This window comes from Drosophila innubila (genome assembly GCF_004354385.1).
Source record: "Drosophila innubila isolate TH190305 chromosome 3R unlocalized genomic scaffold, UK_Dinn_1.0 2_E_3R, whole genome shotgun sequence".
Classification (NCBI taxonomy): domain Eukaryota; kingdom Metazoa; phylum Arthropoda; class Insecta; order Diptera; family Drosophilidae; genus Drosophila; species Drosophila innubila.
In genome coordinates, this window is record NW_022995380.1 from 6285107 (window position 1) to 6310591 (window position 25485).

At 40.8% G+C, this 25485-nt stretch overlaps 6 protein-coding genes across 8 annotated transcripts; 3 read left to right on the plus strand and 3 right to left on the minus strand.

Annotated features, from left to right (window-relative positions):
- Window positions 1–5: 5 nt before the first annotated feature.
- LOC117790097 (histone H1C) lies at window positions 6–16760 on the minus strand. Of its 2 annotated transcripts, XM_034629378.1 has the most exons (3): window positions 16751–16760; window positions 607–1351; window positions 6–552 (listed from the first exon to the last, which is right to left on the minus strand). In XM_034629378.1, exons 2-3 carry the CDS (start codon window positions 1321–1323, stop codon window positions 163–165), a joined length of 1107 nt encoding a protein of 368 aa, XP_034485269.1. In that variant the 5' UTR covers window positions 1324–1351; window positions 16751–16760; the 3' UTR covers window positions 6–162. The 2 variants fall into 2 exon arrangements, with proteins under 2 accessions (XP_034485269.1, XP_034485267.1); XM_034629376.1 differs by lacking the exon at window positions 16751–16760 and having other exon boundaries at window positions 607–1474.
- On the plus strand, window positions 1877–3731 carry LOC117790094 (guanine deaminase). Its single transcript, XM_034629373.1, has 5 exons — window positions 1877–2036; window positions 2095–2355; window positions 2486–2640; window positions 2697–2970; window positions 3037–3731. Exons 1-5 carry the CDS (start codon window positions 1941–1943, stop codon window positions 3601–3603), a joined length of 1353 nt encoding a protein of 450 aa, XP_034485264.1. The 5' UTR covers window positions 1877–1940; the 3' UTR covers window positions 3604–3731.
- On the minus strand, window positions 3620–9257 carry LOC117790089 (cyclin-G-associated kinase). Its single transcript, XM_034629366.1, has 9 exons — window positions 8884–9257; window positions 8058–8288; window positions 7850–7989; window positions 6813–7790; window positions 6345–6754; window positions 5893–6275; window positions 4822–5822; window positions 4592–4753; window positions 3620–4526 (listed from the first exon to the last, which is right to left on the minus strand). Exons 1-9 carry the CDS (start codon window positions 9095–9097, stop codon window positions 4416–4418), a joined length of 3630 nt encoding a protein of 1209 aa, XP_034485257.1. The 5' UTR covers window positions 9098–9257; the 3' UTR covers window positions 3620–4415.
- On the plus strand, window positions 11117–11992 carry LOC117790098. The gene has a single exon (XM_034629379.1). It carries the CDS (start codon window positions 11241–11243, stop codon window positions 11883–11885), a length of 645 nt encoding a protein of 214 aa, XP_034485270.1. The 5' UTR covers window positions 11117–11240; the 3' UTR covers window positions 11886–11992.
- LOC117790096 lies at window positions 14129–21271 on the plus strand. Of its 2 annotated transcripts, none has more exons than XM_034629374.1 (2): window positions 14129–14301; window positions 19942–21271. In XM_034629374.1, the coding sequence occupies exon 2, from the start codon at window positions 19959–19961 to the stop codon at window positions 21141–21143; it is 1185 nt and encodes a 394-aa protein (XP_034485265.1). In that variant the 5' UTR covers window positions 14129–14301; window positions 19942–19958; the 3' UTR covers window positions 21144–21271. The 2 variants fall into 2 exon arrangements, with proteins under 2 accessions (XP_034485265.1, XP_034485266.1); XM_034629375.1 differs by lacking the exon at window positions 14129–14301 and adding an exon at window positions 17479–17660.
- LOC117790090 (beta-mannosidase) lies at window positions 21176–25361 on the minus strand. Its single transcript, XM_034629367.1, has 9 exons — window positions 24969–25361; window positions 24625–24762; window positions 24049–24562; window positions 23891–23987; window positions 23517–23805; window positions 22494–22973; window positions 22015–22436; window positions 21579–21959; window positions 21176–21520 (listed from the first exon to the last, which is right to left on the minus strand). Exons 1-9 carry the CDS (start codon window positions 25150–25152, stop codon window positions 21260–21262), a joined length of 2766 nt encoding a protein of 921 aa, XP_034485258.1. The 5' UTR covers window positions 25153–25361; the 3' UTR covers window positions 21176–21259.
- Window positions 25362–25485: the final 124 nt, after the last annotated feature.

Sequence of the window (25485 nt, forward strand, 5' to 3'; positions counted from 1 at the left end):
AAGTCTTTAAGCTTTAAAGTAATTTTCTTTATTTTTGAATATAATGATATTGGGACTTTAAAATATGAATTACATTTAACAGAATACATTTAGAATGAAATAATACATTAAAATAACATAAAATAATTGAAAATAAAACATGTAAAAAATAAATTAGTTGAGTTACTTTACTGCCCGTCCCTTGCGTTTCTGTTTGCCAGAAGCCAGCGGTGTTGACGAATCGGCTGCCTCCATATCTGTGTATTCAGCAGTTTCGGTTTCATCATTAAATTGATCGATGCTTTTTGCTGCGACCAGCTTTTTAATCGATTTGGCTGCCACCTTCTGCTTGCCTTTAGGCTGTGTCAGCGTGCCAATCGATTTGCGAGCCGGCTTTGCCTTAGAATTGGTTGCCTTTTTTACTGGATCTTTGGTCGGTTTCTTTGGCTTCGCGCTTTGCGGGGACTCTTGAGGCTCATCGAGTGCAGCCTGAGCTTCGGCAGCTGCTGTCGCCTTGGCATTTCCCGCGACTGTAGCCAGCTTTGGATCGCCTTTTGTGGCCTTTTTGCTGGGCTGTAAAGGATTCATGATCAGAATTCGATTGGAAAGAATCGATTAGCTACAAACCTTAGTTTTTCGCTCCGACGGCTTTGTCTTCACAGTCTTCACCTTTGCTGTTGCCTTTGGCTTTATCGCTGCCTTCTTTAGTTTCTCTTTTTCCACTTCTTTTTCACGCTTCTTTTCCATTTTCGCCTTCATTTTTTCTAATGCCTTCGACTTGTTCTTCGCAGCCTCCGAAAGCTTAAAGGAACGCTTCACCTGTGTAAGGTCGCCCTTGATCACAGCCGCCTTGAGAGCTTTAAGCACGAGCTTGGAAAAGCGTCGTTCATCGGTCACTTCGTAATCGGTAGATTTAATGTATTTAACTATAGCTTGTACTGAGGAGCCGGAGCGATCGGACAACGCTTCAATGGCAGACATAGCTATGGAAATTGTGCTCTTCTTTATTGCTTTGACTTGCTCAGTTGCCATCACTTTTTTTGTCGACGCCATTTTTGTTTTTGGTTGTTTTTCCTTCTTCGCCTTTACATTTTCAATGTGGATCTTTTTAACTCCATTTCCCAACGACATATTGGCAATCGCATCTGGTGGCGGTGTCGGATATGGATGTCCAGATCCCGCTGGAATTTCCTCCTCGTCTGCCGTTTCCGAATTGTCGGTGTCCATTTCCACCGGCTCCGCTTTTTCTTCCTCCTCTACCTCCTCCTCCTCTTCCACCTCTTCCTCACCCTCATCGGCAGAATGCTCAGATTCTTCCGAATTCACCGCAGGCTTTGTAGACATTTCTGCATCGCTGCCTTCATCTTCCGAGCTGTATTTATTAAATAATTTCATATTGAATATAATAACACAGTAAATCACGTGCACACAGGGAGACAAGGAAACTTTAACTAAAGAGACTCAAAAGGAGTCAAGACAGAAGCACATGAAGAGAGAATCGAAAACTCAGATTCAACGGTAATCGTTCTATGCGGCTTCCACTTGCATTCCAGGGCTACACAAATTTCAGTTGCTACAAACGTTTGTTTTCTAAAATCAAAATTGGCGCGCATTTTCTTTGGAGCTGCGACAATTTTAAGAAGATTTAACAAGATCTCTAAATGATTTATTATTCATCGTTTTTTAAATACATAGGTGCTGAAAGTGTATTAATTGTGTTGTTGTTGTTATAGTTGAAAATATAAATTAACTTTGCTGACAAAAACATACATATGAAATTAAATTCAATTAAAATTAATTCAACCGCCGACAATCAGTAGTTTGCCATTCACAACGACAGCATTTTTCCAATCACTTGAAATGTTGAAGCTTTCTGTAATCAATTTAAATACTTGTTTAACAAGTGCTTCATCATTTCGTTTTGGATCGTCGTGGGACTGAAAGCACGTTGATAAGCAATCATGCCTACCGTATACCGTGGAACAATTGTGCATACCAAATCTTTCAATGAATTTGAATCCTTTGAGCATGGCTTTGTTGCTGTTCAGGATGGAAAGGTAGGAATCGACACTGATCTTCTCTATGATTGTTAACCAAGTGTTGAATCTATTTTAGATAATTGGCGTGGGCAATGATTATGAGAACTGGTTGTCTACCCAGAGCTTCGATCCCAAGTCATTGAAAGAAGTGCGCCTCTCGGAATTCCAGTTTCTGTGCCCGGGTTTCTGTGATGGACACATTCATGCTCCACAATACGCCCAGATTGGCTTGGGAATGAGTGTTCCACTGCTTGATTGGCTCAATACGTATACATTTCCAACTGAGGCCAAATATGTGGACCAAGAGTTCGCTCTGCGGATCTACAGGGGTGTCGTGGTAAATATACTTGATGAACTAGATTTATTGTTAGTTTACCTTATCAGTTATATGCTATCACATTACTTACACGCACACACACAAACAAATTACCGATAATGTGCTCTCCGATCTACTCAATGCTCTTTAGGAAGCAACACTTCGATGCGGCACCACTTTGGCCTCCTATTTCGCCACCAATGACTTGGCATCCACACTGATCTTGGCCCGGGAAGCCATGCGTCAAGGTCAGCGCGCTCTGATTGGCAAAGTCTGCTCCAATTGCAACAGTCCCGATTACTATGTGTAAGTGTGGAGCATGAAAAACATTTTATCAATTAAAAAAATCAATTTCTTCACAGTGAAACGACGGAGGAGGCAGTAAAGGGAACCGAGATTTTTGTTGCGGAACTGCAGAAGCTTAAGAGTCCCCTGGTGCTGCCCACAATAACGCCACGATTTGCGCTGAGTTGCAGCAAGGAACTACTGAAGCAGCTGGGGGATATTGCCAAAAAGTATGATCTTCATGTTCAGAGCCACATCAGCGAGAATCTGCAAGAGATTCAGGTGGTGAATGACATATTCAAGACTAGTTATGCCGGGGCCTATGACGAAGCGGGACTACTCACCAAAAAGGTTGGATTCCTTTATTAATTACTCATTCAAAGTCATCAATAAGTCTTATTCCTCTCTTTTTGATAGACTGTTATGGCACATGGCGTACATCTGGAGGATGATGAGATTGCTCTGCTTAGGGAGCGTGGCACATCCATTATTCATTGTCCTGCTTCCAATACAAATCTGAACTCGGGTCTTTGCGATGTCCAGCGTTTAATGAAGGCTGGAGTAAATGTCGGCCTAGGAACAGATGTTGCTGGTGGCAATTCTGTCTCTATATTGCATGCCTTGGCACGCGCCTTAGATGTATCCAAGCATATTGAGGTATTCAATAGTCAGGATATTCGTGGCACGGGACCAGCCAAGAGTCCGCAAGAGAACTATCAGCAGTTGTCCTACAAGCAGGCTTTCTATCTGGCTACTCTGGGTGGTGCCAAGGCATTGTCCCTGGATCACGTTACGGGCAACTTTGCCGTGGGCAAAGAATTTGATGCCCTGCTGGTGGATGTGAGCGTTTTGGAGAAACCTCATCGTTCGCTAACAGTGGATGAGCTTCTAGAGAAATTCATCTACACTGGCGATGATCGCAACATTAAATCCGTTTTTGTGGCTGGCAGAATCGTCAAAGGATCACAATGTCAACCCGAATAAATAAATAATTGATTTACTAACAGTTTCCACTTGGCAGGGAAACGCATAGAGAATTTATTACATTTATCTGAGTATGTGTGGATCGATTTTAAATGCTGAAATTAAAGGAATTTTAAAGTAATAGTAAATGAAGCGTTTTTATGGATTGGTCTACCACACACATCTTGAAACTATACTTCATACATCCTCTTTTACAAATATTTCTAGATTATGTGTACTCATATATATATATATATTTTATTTAGATAAACTTATGAAGTTTCCATTTTATGCATAGGCGTGTATCATAATCACATATTGGGTTGGGACCAGGTCATATTTGTATCTAACGCCGATTTTAATTGATCTGTCTGTTTTCTATTGAATAATAACAAACAGTTTTATAAACAAAGCATAGAGCACACTTGAAATAGATTGAATATGGTTTTCCAAAGAATTTTTAAATATTGTCGACAGTTTTCAGTTTGGATACTCTTAATGAATAGTTTGAATACCCGTTTTATTCACTTCTCTTATTTTCATGCTCCGAAAACAGTGATGTTTTTGTGCATTTATGGGAATGTGGGCGGCTGGGTTTTAATTACAAAAATTAAGTAAATTGTCCATAAATATTTTAGAATTTCAACTCGGGTTCATTTTGCGCTAACTAAAATGTGTACGCCTTATGCGGCATACACAAATACTTTCACTTTACAAATTAAAGCTTACACTCTTATATGGATTTACACTAGTTTCAGCTAATAGAAGGAAAGTTACAATATATATGTATATATATCTCTATATATATAATAGGTATATACATAGTTATAGCTTTAAGCATTGAACATATTTTGCTGCGTGGCATCGTTCTCGAAATCCGTCCACGCGTTATTTAGTTCCATAAATATAAGCTTGGCGATTTCCTCATGTTCTGTTCCATTATGCTGTAAAAGATTGAATCAATTAGAATACGGAAAATCATTTAATTTCAAACACCTTAAAGACAGACCTTATCCGGATGAACGGCCAGGCAGGCACGTCGATAGGCCTTCTTAACCTCAGCCGGGGTAACCATGGTTGACATTTCACATTTCTGCCATTTGGCATTCTCCCAGAGCACCGTATGCATGGAGGAAAGCAGGGCTCGTATGTTGTTCTTCTTGCCATCCGTCTGCCAGATTTAAGAGATGATTGTCATTCGGTAATTAATCAGTTTTGGTTTAGGTTATTAGTTCTTACCCATTCCATAATGAGCAGTTTCTTGGGATCCATGTCCTTGACCAGCTCCTCCTTGCGCATTTCATTGATGGAACGGGGCCCGTGTTGCATTTTACTGCCAAAGGAGTATCCCTGCTGTCCAAGAATATCCGCAAATATATCTGAGCTCTTGGTACCTCCAGCAGCCGACTGCTGTCCTGACTTGGGCGTGTCGAAATGGGTGCGGCTGTAGTCCGGACGTGATTGAGCAGCCTGCGGTTGTGGCTGTGTTGGTGTCTTGGCAAACGACGGCTGTGGCTGTGGCTGCTGCTGTGTTTGCGGTTTGGGCTGTGCCTGTGGTTGGGATGGACTTGGCACTGATTTGTGCGTGGGGCTGGAAAACTGCGTCGGCTGCGGACTGTGCCCTACGGGAGTTGTGCTCGCCGATTTGGCTCCAAGCGTGTTGCGATTGAAGTTAATGTTTAGATCCGAAGCCAGGTTGGCAATGTCAGCAAACGGATCTAATGGCTTTTGTGGTTGAGTTGGCGATGGTTCCTTTCTGGTGGTGTGAGCTGGTGGTGTAACAAAGGTTGGCACAGACCCCATGAAGGGCGGCAGGTTTGTGCTGGTGGTCGGCTTAAGATTTGGAGTGCCGATGCCGCTGTTCTGATCAATTGAGCCAAATATGTCAAAGAGATCGGTATTGATTTTGGGCTGTTGTGCAGCCTGTGGCGGGGGCAACACGTCTGGAATTGGTGCAGATCCAATGCCCGTAGAATCATCATCCCCAAAGGCGCCCAACAGATCAAAGCTGGCGTCCGAACTGGGCATGGCGCTTGCCATAGGATCAGCGGCGGCAGAAGCGGCGCCTGCACTCGGCTGTTGATTTAAATTGAGCAAATCGATGGGTGGCGAAGGCTCGGGCATTGCAACTGGGGCATCATGAGCAATTTCAGTAACATCAGGTAAAACCAGCGGTGAACCAGAACGTTCCGGCTTTCTAACAGACGGCGGCGGTGAGGAACGTGTATTGGGTTTGGTTACTACAAAATCAACATAACAATTGGTATTGTGAACAGTCAACAATGAAATATAATACAAATGTGCTCTTACCGAAATTATCGAGCATCTCCACATACTCCAAATCGGAGCTGAACAAATTTTGAGCAGCGCGCTTTGCCTTGGCAGGTAGCCATGGTGGCTTATGGCTGGGTGGAGTCTCTGTTTCAGTAACGCTCAACGATAACGACACGCAGAAGTTGGGATGAACCTGCTCTGGATCGGGCAGATCATCAAGATCGTGAGCGTTAAAGGTAATTAGTGTTTCAGGTTCTGGCACAAAACCAGTGTTGATTTGGAACTGACAAATCTTGAGGCCCTGTGGACGCACCATGCCTTTCAGTGCATTGCGCGCATGGTACAATACAACAGTCAGATCGCCGCAGACGGTTAAATTAATGGGCAACACGATTTTGCCAGGACCCGCTAAGTGCAGTCTGAAAAAGAGATTTTGAGAATATGAATATTAAGATATAATGAATATCTTGAATATCACAACAACGCACCGCATTTTCTCGTAGTCCTGTAGTGTGCTGAGCATAAGCTTCTCATTGCAGAAGACTTCCATGTAAATGCGACAGCCATCGCGAGCCTTGGTCATGCGAGGCACAGGCTGGCAACTGAGCGAAACCAGATTGAAATTCTTGTAATGCGGCAGCAATGGAATCGGACGCAGAATGTCCCCAAAGTAATAGAGATAACGAAACTCCGAGGGGCGCAGGTTGATTGTGTGACGTTTGACAGCAAACACCTGGACCGCATCTTCCGGCTCATGCAGCAATCCCGAGTACATAAGAAGGGCGCAAATTACAGTGGCTGCTGTGCAACCACCGGAGTCGCCTGTTTGCACAATGACCACGGATTTGGGATCCGCATTAAGGAAGTTGTACATATCCGCTGACACAGTAAAAAGTCCCTGCATTAGGAAATCGGTTATAGGAGATATTAAAGCATTTGTTAACCATCACATTCACCTGCAGATTGGGTGCATGGGCCTGTGGGCAACCGTATACGGAACCCGCTTCCACGGTGCGCACTGGCGGCGGCAGACGTGGCACAGTACGTGCTCCAAAATTATAAATGCTTATCTTTTGCGGTGCAAAGCGACTCTCCAGGGACAGACGCACATCCTCAATATTGTTCGTTTTGTAGGTGGACTCAAAGCCATCCGAGGGACAGGGCATAACCAGAATGCGCGATGTGATGTGACTTATGTCCAAGTCGTTGCGTGCGATTGATTGCTGCATAGTTTGCATTACCTTGGTCGAGGTGTCCTTCAGGTTCTTGAACAGTGTCCCGGCACCGCCACGCAGCGAGGATAACAAGCTGGCATTGCCGTGGCTGGGAGCAGCACTGGCACTGGTTTGAGGCGTACTAGTTGATGGCGTGGGCGTGGCAGCTGCATGCTCGGTATAGAACTCGGATCGGCTCGTTTCTGGCGTACATCTCGATGGGCTCTCAGACGGCGAAGTTCCAATGGGTATGCCGCGCAAATCCAAAGGGCCCTTGAGAGACCAGTTGTGTGTCTCTGCAATCGCTGCCAATCGCTCCAGCACCATGGAGATGTCGAAACGTTCCGCTGGATTCACTTTAAAACAGCCTTTGATAATTTCACGGAAGCAATGATAACGCTGCTCTGGCGGCAGAATATAATTGGCATTGATGATACGCAGCTTGCCGCCATCCTCATAGGGGTGCTTTTGATAGCAAAGGAAATACAAAATGCATCCCAATGCCCAAACATCAGCCTTGGGACCAATCGGATAGTTGGACCAAGTGTCCAGCATTTCAGGAGCGCGATACATGGGCGTGGTCACTGTATTTAGCTGATCCTCGAGCATGTTACGCTGTTGGGCGCTCCACTCAAACGTGGGTGAAAGCAGCTCCTTGCTGGCTGAACCAAAGTCACAGAGTTTGATTTGCTTGTCATTGCCAATGAGAAAGTTTTCAATCTGAGGATGACATGATATTAAATTTATTGCTCCATTTGAACTACCAGTTGATTAACTACCTTGATGTCACGATGTGCTATGGGAGGCGTTTGTGTGTGCATGTGGGCAACGGCGCGTGCCATTTGGTAGAAGATGCGCAGGATGACGGGCGGATCGAGCGGTGAATTGTCCATTCGAAAACAGTCTATCAGCGAGCCGCCTATAAACCAACAAATATGAGATAAGTAGAGTTTAATGTGGAGCAGATAACAGCATTCCATGACTTACCCCTGCACAGTTCCGTCAGCAGCAAAAATTGTGCACCCTGTTGTGCAGTCGGAGCAATGCAGTTGGAGCCAACGAATGTGACAATGTTGCCATGACCCGATAGTTGTCTGTGGACCATAATCTCGTTGTTGATGGCCTGGCAGGCCTGCTGATCGGCACCGATCAAGCGCTTGAGGGCGTATTCTGTGCCAGTTTTTACATCTTGTGCAACGTACACAAACGCATAGCCGCCTGTAAGGCAAGGGTAGAATGAATGATAACAAGCACTGATAAGCGGGGGCGTTCATTTCAGTTTTAGTAATGACTGAAGCTCATTTGTATAATTATGTGTATAGTATATGGAATCAAATATGTATGCATTTATGTAAGACAATATTCAACTTGGAAATTCTGAGTAGTAGTATCTGTATGTGTGTGTGTATCTGTGTTTCAGTGCAAAAGCATGATGACTCATGGGTCAAAGAGAATGGAAAAAGAACGTCTGAACTTTAACACCAATACAAATGCAAAGTGAACATGACTGTTAGCGAGCATCTCTCACACTTATTAACAAAGCAACAAGTTTTCCCCTTTTTCTGCTTCTGCTTCAATGCGAAAATCAGAAAGCGTAAACAAAGAGACCGTAAATGACGGTGAGGTGTCACCGTCACCATCTTCTGCTTTTTAGATGCAACACATATCTCACACTTCTTTTTTTTTGTATTTATGCAATGCACCTGCTATTTGTTGCACAGATGACAGCCATGTTTTTGTCTGCACTTCCTATTGATTTTTATGCACTTGTAAGGATGAGGCAATATTCATGTATTTTGTTTATATTTTATACCTTCTGCTATCACACAGTTTGCTCGCAGCTTTTGTCCACCAATTTCAACGAATTGGCCAACGTAATCATTGTCCAAACTGCCACTATTGACTGTGGAACCACTGACACCTCCTCCTCCGCCACCACCACTCCCGTTAAGAACATCATCACCAACGTTGCTGGATGTGGTGTTGTTAAAATAGTTAAAGTTAAGCGACTTGAAGAAATCGCCCATAATTATTATGACTAACGATGGTGTATGTTGTGTCGAATAATTTTATTTCAAGAATCGCGTACTAATTGTACTGTTTATGTATAATTTAACCGAGCTTAAACATTTTCGCAGTGGGGACACAACAAAATTTGCTGCGTTGGTTCTGTTCTGTGGACCCCTGACCAGTGTTGCCAGTTTCGTAGAGCAAGAAAAAGCTGTTTCTGGCTGTGATAAAAAATAGCTAAAAAAAAAATTACATCTTTTTAAACATCCTTTATTTTTATCAATTAATTTATTCAAAATCAATTATTCTAATTCGATAAAATTCTCATTGACATCGGTATGGTATTTTTGCGTGAAGTTTTAAAAATAGTTTAAAGAATAATATACTAATAATAAATAGCAAACAATATATAGCATCAAATTTTCAAAATTTCTCGTAGCAATCCAACTCTGAAAATAGCCCGAGGTATAAAACAGCTAATTTGGCAGCTGTGTCTCTAACAGAAGCGTTTTGCAACGTACGGCAACCTTGGCCCAAAAATCTGTGTGGCAGCCTTGGTTCCCAAAAAAAATATCTATACCCATTTAAGATCAAATGAATTTCCTTTTTTTTGTCATTTCTCATATTCAAAAGCAAAAAAAGTAAATAATTTTCTCAGATTTCTTATAAGAATTTTGTCGAGCTTCGGATTTTTAAGCTAAAATATATTTAACCAAATTTACCTCCGAAAAGTGACGAACTCCCTACATTCATAAAAACTATCGCCTGCATTTTATCTTATTTCGAATTAAAATTGTGTTATTAATTATAGTCTTTTTTTAAATTTAGCTATTCTTAAAAATATTTAAATCTTTATTTTAATTGCGCGCCAGGACCATTTTTAGCTCCAAAAGGTCGATAAGCAGATGGGACTCAATAAAACAATCGATTGCGCGTCATTTTATAACAGTCAGCTTTGGATAGTGGTCACAAACAAAACGTTATTTTTCGAATTGTCTTTTTTGTCAAAAAATATAAATTAAAAATTAAAATAGAGATAATCAATAATTCAATTCAACAAGAAGTCAGTTTATCTTTAGCACGCCACAGATTTGATACCCTTACAGAGAAGAATTATAAAACTATTACTAAGTTTCTATGAATAGAGTGCATAATTACTGTGGGTTTTCTTATGTGGGAGGTACTTGACCTACGATAGCTATGACCTTCAGTTTGGAGTTGTCCCGCATATTTATTATCAATGCATATAATGTATGTATAAGTAAAATAATAAATTTTCCAACCATAGAGGTTTTGAACTAATACAAGGTCGTCTGTTGCCGAGCTGTTTGTCAATTAAAGATATACAAACATAAGAAACAGCTGAAATAGTTCGATTTCCGCGGGAGCTTACAAAAGTTTTGAAATAAAAATCAACAAATCATTTTGGAAAAATACAGACTCTTTTTTCTATTACACTTGTTATTGTTGCTGCTGTCGAAAGAAAGACCAAATATGGTTTTAAAAGCCTTTTACTGCACAATATTGTCAGTGTCTTTTTGAAAGCATTGTCCGTTACGGATTGCGATGTCCGATGACAATATATTTTTGATGTTTGCTGTGTTGTTGTAGTTGTTTTTGGTGTTATGGTTGGTGTTGTTGTTGTTGTTGTAGTTACTTACCTAGGTAAGTTTGCGCAAATCGCATCGCAAGTAATTTTGACACATTTTAGAGTGTGAAGTGTGCAATTTAGTTACATTTGCATTTCCAGCAGACGTAACGACTGACTGACAATCGTTAAAATGTAAAATAGTCGTCTTATCGGGCCAGAGGTAACAGCTTCGAACTGCTCATTATTTAGACGAGTAAGTAATCATTCACGGGAATCTAGCATTGACATATTTTAAGCCAGTTTTATGTATGGTATGCAAAACAGTCTAAAGCATCACTAATTGAAGTTAATAAACATTTTCCACACCATTTACTAGACGGGCCTGAAGCGTCTAGAACGCAACAAATGTAATGAAATGGGGCCAAATAACGAAATGCACACTCTGTTTGAACAATTGTAGGGGAAAACACGCACTCGCGGACTACGGAAAATCCCACTGCATCGAGTCAGCCTCCAGACGGACAACAGCATACGCCAAGTGGAGCACAGCTTAGTAAATAGTCAACAACATGGATCACCTTGGACCGCTTTGCCTTATGATAATTTTAATGCTGCATTGCGTATACGCAGAGTATTACTCGAGGACAGCTCCGCCGATAGTGCTCTTTAATCCTTTTAATGGCCAGGAAATGGACCCAAGACTCTTTGGAGCTGTACACTTGCGTTCTTCGAGAGAGACAAATTCGCCAAGTGTGAATGACAATATGGTTCAGTTGCCCAGCATGGGATCGCCGTGCTCTTGCGAGGATTATGTTTGCAAGTGCTGTATGGGATTAGGATTGGGTGTTGTAAATCAGACCACATGTGTCAAGATCCAGTACGATTGGAGGGTGTTTGGTGTGACGGTTTTCATCGAGTCTAATGATCATTTGCTGACAAGTTTCGGCCTTTCGGCACGTAATATGCCGGATTTCTGTGCACCACTGCTTTTGCCTATTCCGTTGTTCACCTGCCTGCGTTTCTCAAACATAGAGGTTGTGGATATGGACAACAATATCCACCTATGCACTTCATTAGTGTTCAAAATAATTTTCAGTGAGATCTATGAGTATAAATTCAGTTGCTTTCAATTGGGCCCGAAAGGCGTTTCCATTGTGCAGGATATGAATCCTTCAGAGAAGCAAGCAGATCAACCGTTGTCTCAGCCCGAATAGTCTAATGCATAAGTACTTGTATTAAATGTTATCTAAGTGCTTTGTAATGTACATCCATCCATCCGCCGCTCATTCTATATTATATTAAATCTAACAAAAAAGTGAAATTTTTGTTAATTAAAAAAAAAGCTATTATTCAAAAGCGGCACCAACACATAAACAAAAAAAAGTGCTATGAAAATTGCGAAAATTGCTAATAAAAAGTTAAGCTAAGTGTCTGGCGTGTGTTTATATGTGACGCGACTGCCTTGGATTTGTATCTGTATCTCAGCATCTTAAACAAGGTACACAGCTCATTGGAACACACCTACTTCTGGCCACTTTCGTTAACCACCGCGGCACATGGCAATTATTTTTCTGTGCGCTATCAGTCGGCATGCATCTGAAGCCGACGAACCGTGCCACACTCGGCAATTGGGCGGAAGACGAGAGCTATTCGTAGGCCGGAAGGCGGTTGGGCGGTTAGGAGGTTGGGTTGTCGCGACGCATTGACGACTCTTTAGCATCTATGGCTGTCAAATGATGATTTGTCAAACTCACTAAGCTAATCATCTTCTCATCTTGGCCAAGTTAAGTTACCCAGCTGTTAGCCTATTAGTAAAACCGAAAGGAAACCCGTATTTGCCGCATCGATAGCTATTAATTATGTTGTACAGTTCGATTTAATGGCCAATTCTTATCAAATATTTATCCCTCCAAATACGTAATATCCGAGATAAGCAGTTAAAATTCCCATCATATGAGTTTTTCTATTAAATTAAACATTTTCCCATGTAAAGAAAGTTCATACAACTTATTTGATAACTTTTACAAAATTAACTTAACTCACACTAAACTCAAATATTTTTTTTCTTGTCAAGTTTTTAAAGGTGCTAGCAAAAAATAAAAATTTATGATCTGTTGAACTGTCGGGTGGTATGAAAGCAAAAGTTAATTTCTGTGCTTAGTTTAGTATTTAACTAGAGATTTGTTTGGTTTAGTCGAATGCTTAACGATATTTAATAATATTATTAAATTAAGTCTAAAGTGTATAAGCATGATCTATTCTAGGTTTTAAGCGTATTATTTGAAAGTTATCAATTAAATTCCTTATAACATATTTAATTATAATTTGAATTAGATTAATTTATAATCGTTTTTTTTTAATACTAGTTAAATCAGTTCAATGCATAATCTAAGTGCTTCGAAAGTGATTCTAAAAACTTAAATACTATTTGCGTAAGTAGCTCTACTTTCTAAGAAAAATATATTATTTTTAAAGAAAATTAACTAGCATTTAAAGGAAATAATTTGCTTAACTGCATCAATACATAAATGTTCTTTCTTAATTACTTCCCAAAATTTCTGTCAATTGGCAACAAAAAATACTAAGCTTATAATATGCAATTTATTTACAATATACTTAGTAAATTGGTGATCCGTTGAATGTACACAATATTCTGTATATATAATTATTATAATTAATAAGTAATAGTGCAAATAGTACTTTGATAGAAAATACACTGGGATTGGACAGATATGACTATTAACTCGTCGCGTTTATAAATATGTTAACTATAATTATGACATCTTATTCCCATTTGATAGATATTATAAATGCGTATTAGTCACGATAATAAGTCGCGGATAAAAATCACAGTGAGCAAATCTCCTCAATCTTTTGCATTCGGTGATGCGAGACAAACATCATGGACTGGCGATTGCCAACAACTAAAAGAAATGCTATAAAATCTCGACTCTGAATTTGCTCTTGTTGTTAGCAATCTTATTGTTGTTGTTGTTGCTGTCGCAATTGCGCAATTGTTCGCTCATTTTGGACGCGTATTTTACTTTTGTTTTTTTTTGGCATGCTTTGGCTTGGCGTTTAGTCTCTGCCCCCGCACCGCTTGCACCTCGTCTGTGTTCCACATTTCCATTGCTCTTTTGGCCATTTGTGTGTGTTTTAGCCCGTCCCAAACACAAGCTCCAAGCTCCAACTCGAGTCTCTCAGTCTCTTTGGCCAGCTGTTGCCTCTGCCGACGTCGCTGCCAGCGGTGTCTGTGTGCGTGTTGTTGTTTTGTTACCGTTGAATTTGTTGCTGCTGTCGGCCTCCAAACACACATACTTAGATACAAATGCACACATGTCTGTCTGTGTGTAAGTATGTATGCATAATAATTTTAACTTTTTTTTTTCTGCCGCTGTTTTCCAGCTCGATGCTTTTTTACTTGCTAGCAAAAGTTTTTCATTTGCGTTCAGTTGTATTTCGGTTCGCGTTGCGATCTGTCGCACATTTCGTTTGTTCGGTTGCAGAAACAAGATACAAAAATACAAAATATACGCCGCTTGTTGTTTGTAACGGACCGAAGGAACAGCCAGCTTATAAAATTGGACTAGTTAGCATCAGCAATAGCATTTCGAGCGTCTAAATTCAAATGTGAGTTATTGTTGCTTTTGGTTAAAGCGAATGATATTTTGTCTATCGATTTAATATAATGTGTGATTAGTTAACAACAAGTAAATCTAAAAGTTGGCTAAAAAACTGAGTTTCATGTCAATTGATTTCGTTTGCAACACTTTGAGTGCCCTTTTGGATTTTAAAGTGGCTTACAAATTGCCGCATTTATGCGTGGGCTTAGTATAAAAGTTGTCAGATAGTTTTGGGTGTCAGGCAATATCCATAAAACCCACGAACCTTTGACTTGACGGATATTTAATGTGTCGGAAAGTAAAAAGAGTTTCACTTTCAGTTGCGACACTTGGGCGCAAAAAAACTCATGCCCAAAATTCAAACCCAAACTTAAACTGTAGACGGTGAATGGAAGGTGCTGGACGTTGGACACTGGACAGTAGAGGCTCCTCTTAAGACGAAAAGTGCCAGACAGTGATGAGTAACCAGCATGTGTAATTAAAGATGCTGGCAAAAAAGCAAAACAAAATAATAAAAAACAACAAGTAAGACGGAAAAAAAAAGCATTAAAATTTAAGAAACGAGCAGTCGAAAGAGGGCCTCAGCATCTTTAAACTTTACGATCTTTGAAATTTCACATTTCATTGCAGCGGCAACAACGAAAAGTACAAATATTTATAAGTGAAAAAAATTAAAAAAAATCATGTAAAGTTTCTCACTTTTGGGTGGGAATTGTTAATCATAAAAAGTAAAAGTGAAATTAATACAACCCCGGCAAGCAACAACAGAAAATTACATTAACCGCACATATACATTTGCATTTTGCACATGACAACAACTACAGCAGCAACAACAACAATACCAATAATAACCAACAACACGGACAGCAACCACATTAAAATTACAACAATCGCTGATAACAACAATAAGCTGCGAACAACGACCGTTGAATTGTTGGCCTAAACTGTTGGTTAGACTACCAATGACATTGGACAACAACTTTGATTTAGTTGCATTAAATGCAGCCCACAACACACAATACACAACACACAACGCATAATGCATAAAGAGAATAAGCTAAAGTTGAAGACTGGGGCGTATACGTAATATTAATGCATTCATTGATGCCAGACAAGGGCGTAGGTAGCTTTGGACAAAGGGGGGAGTCAAATTTTTTTTCAGAGTGTTTAACACACACGCCTACACATCTCTTGAGCTTTAATAAAAAATTGCTTTTAAGAACAGCGTTTTGAAATTTTCGTATTTCTTTAAACGTCATAGATTTCATTTTTCGGATCTATGTATTTCTGTCACAAAAGTCAACTGCCATAAAATAATTTCAAATTTCAACAAAATCAAATAAATAATAAATTCATAAAGAAATTATATAAATCAGTTTTTTTTAAATCAACAATCATTACTTTAAAAGTCAAAACTATGAAATAGCATTTAATTTACTTTTAAATAGAATAAAAAGGTTATAACACAAAAAAAAACATTTTTTTTTTACAAAAAATTTATATGATTAAAAACTCTGTTTAAATTTGAAATGAATTTATGCCAAACGATTCCTTGTATCTTTTATAAATAGTACCGCAGCTGGAAATCATTTTGAGCACCGTTCAAGCAATAAAAGGTTCAGAGTTTCAAATTTTGTTTGCTATTTGATGTGATATGATACAACTCTGAGTGGGTTGCTGAAGTTAAAAATGTGTTAGCCATAAGTTTAATTGAGGGGGAGGGGGCAATGCATACCCTTTGCCTGCCATGCCTACGCCCTTGATGCCAGATCAATTGAAAATGCGCACAGCGTTGCCAAACGGAGCTGGAAGTTGACTTTGCTGATTGACACGCTGACAAGGCACCGCTCCCTAGAAGCCATTTATGTCATAAAAGTGAGAGTTTTCTCTATGCCAGTCAGTCAGAAGCTGACACAAATTGAACCGATCTCAAGTAAATTGAACTGAACTGAAGTGAAGTGAACTAAAGTCAATGAACAGGTCAGTGATTGGTATCACAGTTGGCCGCAATTACAATGCTCAATTACTGCAATGCGACTGACTGGCAAATGCTATTAACGTAATACCCAATTAATGGTAACTGACACGCCTTTGATGAGAAAGCCCATCATTATATGTGCGCTGGCTGTCAAGTAAATGCGTCTATGTAAATGCCAGCTCAAATATCATGTTAGTTGGCCAAAAAGATATAACAGTTAAGATTTAAAACAAATTGCACATGCATACATAATAATAATTGCAGTTTGCCTTGCAACATATTTAAGTACTTAACAACAAACAACAATCCAGCAGCGCATTTTGTATCATCTTGGCCAAGACTTTGTGTCTGACTCCGACTTTGACACGGCGCAAATGAATGCTTCACTCGCATTTCCTGTCCCGCTTCACTCCAAACTTGAAATGATGTAATTTTCATTGAACAAAAGTGACCAAAAAAAGCAACAAAAAAAACACACACACACACAAAATGACGCTTTGAAGACGCAACGCTGATGCCTCAAAAACTTAAACACCAGGTGACGAAGACGACGACGGCGACGTTGACTGCGACGTTGACTGCAACTGCGACTGTGCCGTGACATTGAAGTCGCGTGAAACGCTGACTGCGCTGCTGACGCTGCTGCTGCTGCTGTTGATGTTGGTGTTGTTACCGGCCAGCGGCCTAAAAACGCTGGCCAACACGAAAGGCTGAAAAGAAAAAGAGACCAAGCGCTCAATATCAAGCGTTGACTTCTTTTTGTTGTTGTGCAAAAAGTAAAACTTGTTTTTGTTGTTACAGTGCGCGATGATTGCGACGATTTCATAACAACAACAACAACAGCAACAACAATAACAATAACAACTGACAACTGACAGCGGCAGCGAGGCGAGTTCATTTGGGAGCGCAGACGCGCTCAGCCGCGTCGCCGTTGAGCGTTGAGTCGAAAGTGAAAGTCCCCGAAGTTCCCAGTTTCAGTTTGGTGGTTACCCAGATTGCCAGAGTCGTCGAGTCGTCGAGTCTTCGAGTCTTCGAGTCGTCGTGTCGTGGTCGTGCCGTGAACTTTGCCGTGCGCATTTATTGAAATTGCAATTCACAATTTACAATCCACAATTCGCTTAATTGTTTTTCTCATTTTGTTTAGTCAATTTTCACTCATTAGTGGCACGTTGGTAGCGGTACACGGCTTACACGGCGTACACGGCGTACACCGCGGCGTATGCGTAATATCCAAGTTCATTCAGCCCAATTATGCAGCCAATCAATAGGCAAAACTTAAATTGATCGCACACAAATTGCGATAAATGGAACTTCAACTTCAACTCCAATTCGAACCTCAACTTGACCATCAATCGTTGTGCCAACACTTACATCATTACGATTGACAGGTGAGGCTATACGCCCTGTAGGCATCATCATCATTACATCTCAGGTATAGGTTCAGATGCAATAAGCCGGTTGTCAGGTTGAGAGTGTAAAGTGTGAGATAATCTTTCGGTTGATCGATTGAGAGTTGATAATATAACTTTTTAATTTATAGCTTTCAAAAGTGCATACAAATTAATGAAAGCTATCAAACATTTTTATTTATGATCCAATTTGTGATTAGATTACTTCAAAGTATGTCAATGAATGCCTATAAGAAGTTACAGTTTACAATTTTTATAATAATGTGCAGCAGAACTTTTGGTGGAAATAGGTAGGTGGAAATAAATAGGTTTGTTAATTTGGAATATCTTTGAACTTTAATCTGAATTAAATTTCTTAATATATCGCATAATTATAATACATTTATGATTAACATTCTTTCTGGGCATTAAAAAAAATTTTAATTTAACGGGAAATAATATTTATCTGTATAGTATGAATAGTAGGGTGCTTCAATTTTTATGGGCCCAACAAATTGAAAAATGGTAACCCAAACTCATAATTCAAGGTCAGTTTTCAGATTTTTTTTACCAAGAAACTATAGTTTTAAAATCAATTCCTAGTCCCCGCTTTTTGAGTTGAAAAAATATATTTTTTTTTAATTTTTAGCATATTATTATTGGCATATCTTTAGTGTTTTTAGTCTGATGCTGATAAGATTGGTTTCAAATCTTTTGTATGGACCAGAACTTTCAAATATCATAGAGTCAAATAATCAATTGAAAAACTAAAAATGCACAATTATTCAACTCAAAAAGCGGGGACTAGAAATTTATTTTAGAACTTTGGTTTTTTGGTGGAAACATCTTAGAATTGATTGAAGATTACAAATTTGGGTTCCAGTTTTTTGTGAATAAAAGAACGACGCACCCTAATAAATAGAGTTTTTAATACTTGCCTTCAATTCATGCACTCGAGTGCACTCTTAACTTTCTTAGTGTTTTTGTTTATACAAATAATCAACAGTCTCAGACAAGACATTGACTTTGTGGCAGTGTCAACAAAAATGCTTGATAAGTAGTTTTAAGTCGGCACAACGCTTGACAGCCATAAAAAGGGCGTGGCTAATGCAATTTATTGCGGCAACTGTCAGGAATTGTCGCCGTGCTGTGTCGCTGTGACTGGGAAAACGCTGTTTGCCGGCAACCGACAATTTCCTCATGCCACAGCAGCAGCAATATTAACAACAATAACAACAACAACAGCGGCAAACGAAAGTTAAGCATTGCAGTTTTTAATCGCTGTTTCGCTTTCTGAGCCCAGCACATGGACACGGACACGCAGATGCAATAAAATCAACAAAAACCGGCGTCAGCCAAAGATGCAGTCAGTCAGGCGGACGGGTTGCTTGACTGACTGTCAATAATTAAATTAAGACTAGCACAGCCGGCAATGGTGATGAGCAAATATCCAACGAGGTGTTGAATGCCACAAAGCGAATGCGAATCGTCGAGGCTAATTAACCGGCGTGAAAACACTAACAAATCGCAGCTGAAGATTCGCATTCAATTATCTGTATATAAATCTTACGAGCACTTAACATTACTCAAACATTTCACAATTTTATGACTTGTATTTTTAATTTATTACAACAAGTTTTCCTATCTTAGTGAATGTAATTTAAACATTTAACTAAAGTTCAAATGAGTCTAAAATTAGGATGCAGTAATATTATTTATATTTGCAACTTTTATTAGTTTTTTCAATTCATGCAAAAAAAGTTGTAAGCAAATGTATAAGCTTTTCAATTAATTTTCAATTTTACATTTAAAATATATATATTGTAATAAATCATGAAGTCCAGCGACCGTTACTTTTATAAGTTAAAACTTGCACTGTAACTATTGCTTTCAAATTTTTATTTTAAAAGTTACAAAGTAACATATATTTTAAAATTTTTCAATAAAAATATTAGAATGAGAAATAACACTATAATTATTTAATTTTTTTAATAAAAATATTTATTCCCTTCCAAAACTAGCTAATATATAACTAATAATATATGGCTAATATTTATTATTCAAAAGCTGAACTATTTAAAAATACTTCAACTTTCTTATATACTGGAGAGGCAAGTGAGAATGACTTTTTCCACTGAGGTGCTAACAAAACGAGAGCTGGTTTAACCTAGCAAAACTGCAGAAGTTTGTTAACAATGAAATGAAAAATTATAAATACATGCTAAGATTTATGCACAATTAACTCTCACTAATTTGGTACAATTTTACATCAATTTCACAGCGCACGAACTCTAAGAGATGGCAACGACATCAAAAACGACAGCGGCAACAGGGCGTATGAGTGTTTTAGCATTAATTTCATTTGTGCTTCTCTGCCTGGGCGTGGCAGACGCCAGTAATGAGCATGGCAGCGGCAGCATCAGCAGCGTCACTGGAAAGCCTTCACTGCTGCGAACTGAACTGCGTTTTGGACGCAATCTGGATCCGTCCAAGGTGCGTGTGGTGAGTGTCAAGGGCAGCCAAGGCGATGATGTGGAGATTCTGGTGGGCAAAAACAGTCGCAAGGCACGCGCCGAGGAGGCAGCTGGTTCATTCTTTGTGCGCAGCTCGGATGTGAAGCGACCAGTGATCCAGGCCAAGAGCACCGGGCGGCAGCTGAGCTTTGAGCATACGCCGGCGCTGCTGAAGCAAATCGAGCTGGCCCAGCAGCAGCAGGATTATCGCCAACGCAGGGCAGAGGCAGAGCAACGTCAGGCCAAGTTCATACAGCTGCAGTTGGCCAAGGCACAGAGCAAGGTGTTGGAGCAGCAGGCATTGGACATCGGCTCACGACGTGGACGACAGCTGGGGGAAGGAGCTGCCTGGCAGCCAGTCTATTTCCCCGGCCAGTCAACAGCACGGAACAACAACAACAACAACAACAACTTCTCCTTTGCCATGGATCGCCAGTGGCAACCCTACTCCTACGCTAGCTCCGTGGAATCACAGCCTCGTGTACTGCGTCAGGCGCAGACTAATCCAATTGGTTACCCCGGTGACATGCAGTATGCTGCCTCCGAGCCGATGGAGTACTTCAACCGAGATACACGTGCCTATCCGCGCAATGGTGCTGGAAACAGATCCCGTCCGCCCCAGAATCTGATCACCAAACACAACTACAACTCTCTGCCACAGAAGTCGAAATTTGTGACATACATGCCACACTCTGTGGTGGTGACTGCCAGTGCTGGAGTTGTCACACCCTCGGCCACGCCCACACGTCGCCCAGTTCAGGCCAATCCACATCGCAATCCCATTGGCCAGAGCACGCACAGCGTTGTCGACGGTCCAGCGGTGACTCTGATCGAGGGAGTTCGTGTGCCCGACAATGCCGAGGACAAGGTGAAGACCTGGCGCAATGCGAGGGTGCTCAACAATCAGCTGGTGCCATATCCCGACGGTTACACGCCGCCCCGTGTCCAGATGCCCAGCTTCGACAGATAGACGAGATTGAACTCTATCCATTCCACGCATACTTATACTATATCTATATCTACTATATTTATTGTTTTGTTTAATTGTTAAGTTATTTATACCTATGTAAATGTTGCACTAAAACTTTACGTCATGAACTCGTTGACCGTCCAGATATTAAAGTAGGATTTGCGCCAGAGGCGAATACATGAACTGGTCTCCACCACCGCATGGATGACATGTACGGGCGTCGTCTGCATATACCCGTTCTCGGACAGCTTATAGCGATAGGGTAGCTGCAGTTCCACATAGACAAAGACCGCGGGATGTTTTACTTCGATCGTTAAGCTGACGCTATTCCGTGTTCCAATGTTGGTCTGGTGGCAGGTTTTCGACGTAATCTCAAACTATATAGGAAAGAGACTTAAGTTATTGGTTTAAGTATATGAGATTGGGTTAACCCACCTCCAGCTGCGGATCTGTGATGCCCACAGCAGCTGCAATGTTGCTGGGGAAGAAGTAGGTGCGTGAAATTAATTCCTCTTTGCGTCGCAGCTGATACTCCACGTAGGCATTTCGCTCATTGAACTCGCCTTTGAGCAAATCCTTCAATTGAATCACCTTGTCATACTGCACCCCATTGGGTCGCAGGGTAGAAGCCCAGGTGCGAGACTCTCGAGGCAACAATTGCGACCACAGATGAATGTGTTCAACGACATTTAGATCATCAGTGTTGATGTTTGGCTCATCGCAAATCAAGGAAATATTTAGCGATCCCGTGGGCTTATCATAAAGAGCTACAATTACAGTGGGAGCCAGAAAGTCACGTGCCCAGTAATGCAAGAGCTTAAATAGAAAACGAGTTCAATTTTGAGAAAGGATTAAGCAATTGCTGAGCTACCTTCCAGTTGCCATAGACATCAATGCCGGACCAGGAGGGTGCCACCCAAACATCGTTGAGTTGCCAGTAGAGAGCACCCATGGTATTATGATTCGTATCCCGGAGACTGCGATACAGTTCTGTCTCCACCTTGGTGGCCATGGCCTGGGATATCTGACTAAAGTAGATGAGGGCCTCTTCGTAATCCTCGTTCTCGGGCAACGGCAGCGGCAAATGACGATGCACCTGGGTGGTAATGGGTAACATGGCAAGCGGATGATGCTGTCGATGGGAAATTAGTTCTGACAGCTTGTCGTCTTCGTTCAAAACACGATCCCAAGCCTTTGAGCCCGGCAGGGATTGAAAGCCGTACTCGCTGGTAAATCGTGGACGTGGATAAATTCCTGGATCCCAAGCGTCCTTCATGTAATCATAGAAATGTACTAAAAGCAACAAAGAATCTGAGTTCGAAGTATTGTTAAGGGTATTCTTAGTATTACCATCGCCATTGTGATTATCCTGTGGATTCTCTGATATGTAGTTATCCTTCTCGCTAGCCTTGCCATTTGAAGGCGAAGAAACCAACGGTGAAGGTCTCGAACTGTGCGACACAATCTTCAGCTCGTGCAGAATGCTGCCCAGGTAAAGTTCCCGGTACTCTTCCTTGAACCGATCCAGCTGGGTGATTGTCTGATACCAGTCCTGTACCAGCGCAACTTCGTTCTCATTGTTGCCCACAAAAATGGCTACACTTGGATGATGAGACAATCGCTTGGCATTCTGTCGCACTTCCTCGCGGACTGAGGATAGAAAGTCCGGGGTCACTGGGTACATGGCGCAGGCGAACATCATGTCCTGCCAAATGAGTATCCCTAGTCTATCAGCCAGATCGTAAAAGTAATCCGACTCATATACTCCGCCACCCCAAACACGCAGCATATTCATATGCGCTTCCTTAGCTGATTCCAGGAGATAGGCAACTGCAAAAAGATATTCATATAATAGATTAATGGGATGTTCTAACATAATTGGCATAAAATAATTTGCAAAGACTTCTTAAAACAATAGCTTTCTGGTTTTTTTTAAATAATTTAAATTAAATATTTGGGACAACAATAAAATATTGCTATCATATCTAATCATATAATATGATCTAAACTAAATCAATATTCTTGAAACATTTATATTGAACAGAAAATCGAGAAAGTCGAGCAAATCTTTAAAGTGTAACTTTTAAAACGGTTAATTTATGTATTAAATCAGTATTATCGTGTTTTGAGCAATTGGTCACACTTAATAACTACTATGAAAAAAAGGTATTCAGTAGTAGCAAAGATAAGAAATATAAATATTTTGCAAGTGCAGCAAACCGGAAAAACCGGATCATATCTAATATATTGATACAATAAAGGGTAAACAATATGAATTAAAAATTAAATTGAGTGATTGATTGATCTTTATAATTGATTCAATATTAAGAGTTTACTTAACATATGTATATAAAATTTGTAAGTTGTACTTACTTTGATTTGAAGTCTGATTCTCTGGAAGTATATTGGATGGTATATAGTTGCTGCCCTTCATAAATATCTCAATTCCGTTGACTCGAAATAGAAAAGTGTTCCCCTGTCCATCCGGAGCGGGACGCTCAATAAGCTCCAGAGTACGAAAGCCGACGCGTATAGACTTCTGTGATTTGGTTTTGGAACGCACCTTGGGTCCATCGTTGCCCAGCCAGGCGTTTAGTGTAAAATGCAGTGGATAGAGCTTCTGATCGCCATAGCCATTGGGCCACCAGGGTACGACATCCGCCTACGAATCAAGGAGTTGCACTTGACACAGTTGCTGAGCAATGAGCTCAATTGCCACAAGCGGACAATTAGCGGGCGGTACTCACAATTGGCACAGCCTGATCGAACACAATTACCGGCGACAAGTAGCTAATGGGCTGTGTGCTGTATGTGTCTATAACCACCGGCTGCTCCAGTAGCTCGCTGCAGTCAATCAATGATCAAATAGAGCTTAATAAAGTGCAACAAGTCAAGGTCTACTCACACGGCATAGAAGATCAGTTGAGCGTAAAAGCTCTCTTTGCCCGCCACATCCAAGTAGCAAGTGATGTGCATGTTCCAGTGCGTCTCGTTCCGACTAACATCGACATCCACGTCCCGCAGCAAAGCCACCTCGTACATTTCCAGCTGTACGCTCTTCCAGATACCCATCGATGGAGCTGCCGGTCCCCAGTCCCAGGCAAAGCTAGCCTGCATCTTTCGCAACATATTCATATGGCACTCGCCATGATAACGTGCTGGAGGACATGCTGGTGGCACACTGACGCTTTGATTTCTCAAAACCTCAGCCTTGGCCAATGCCGACCACACTGGTGATGTTATCTCCACCTCCAGCAAATTCTCGTCCTGCAGAATTTTGGTCACATCGTACGAGTAGCGCACAAACATATTGTCCGTCCGTCCCAGCAGCTGATGATTCAATCGAATCTCAGCTATTGTGTCGATGCCATGGAAGGTCAGCGTAAAGCTTCGCACTTGCTTAAAATGATCCACATCGACTGCTCCAGAGATGTGTGAGATATTTTTAGACTTACAGATATTTAAAATAAATTCAACTTACACGGAAAACTATTGGTGTATGTCCAATTGTCGTAGGCCAACCAACGGAGATTCACATCATTGTAGGATTCCAGCAGCTGGCCGGGATAGAAGGCACTGTAAATGCCCGAGGGCAGTGTCTGTTTGGCAACGGTCAAGGCTGCAAATTATTTTAGTTTCGGTTAGCAAATATTATCAATTAAAGACAAATTACGACGCGATAAGCGCAATTCGCTTAAGAATCATTAACTACTGATTATGATCAGTAATGGACAATTGAACTCTTTATTTACGATCGATTTTTGTGATGGATTAGACAACTGTTGGCGACAAATCGCCTTCTAATTATTAGTACTTAACACTTACAGCCATTCTGATTAGATATACTCCAGTTGCTGCCCAGTTCGATGACTTCGACGGCGTCACCTTTGACCCCCGACATGACAAATACGCACATCACTATTATAAGTCGAAGGCAGGTGCAGTTGACGCCTCTTACTCCATTAACTTTACGACTCATTATTTTAGCAAACTGTTTTTCAAATGTCATAAATTATTGCAAACTTCTTGAAGCTTGAAGCTGCCGCAGGTATTTGATAAACAATAGCACAAAACACTTATGTATATGTATGTGAATATGATCTATACGCATAAACAGTTCCCGTCGCGTTCATCAACTCGTATAAGAGCGCGGCATTTTATGCCGTTGGCTCCCAAATTGCGAATGAATCTAAATGCGACTGACGCCGGGAATAGCAGCTTGTGTACTGACGACGAGAGCTAAACGTTCGACAATTGTCGGCTATCAACGAGAGTGAAAATACTAAAGAAAGAGAGCTACAGAGTGAGAGAGAGAATGATTGTTATCAGCGAGCGCGCTCTT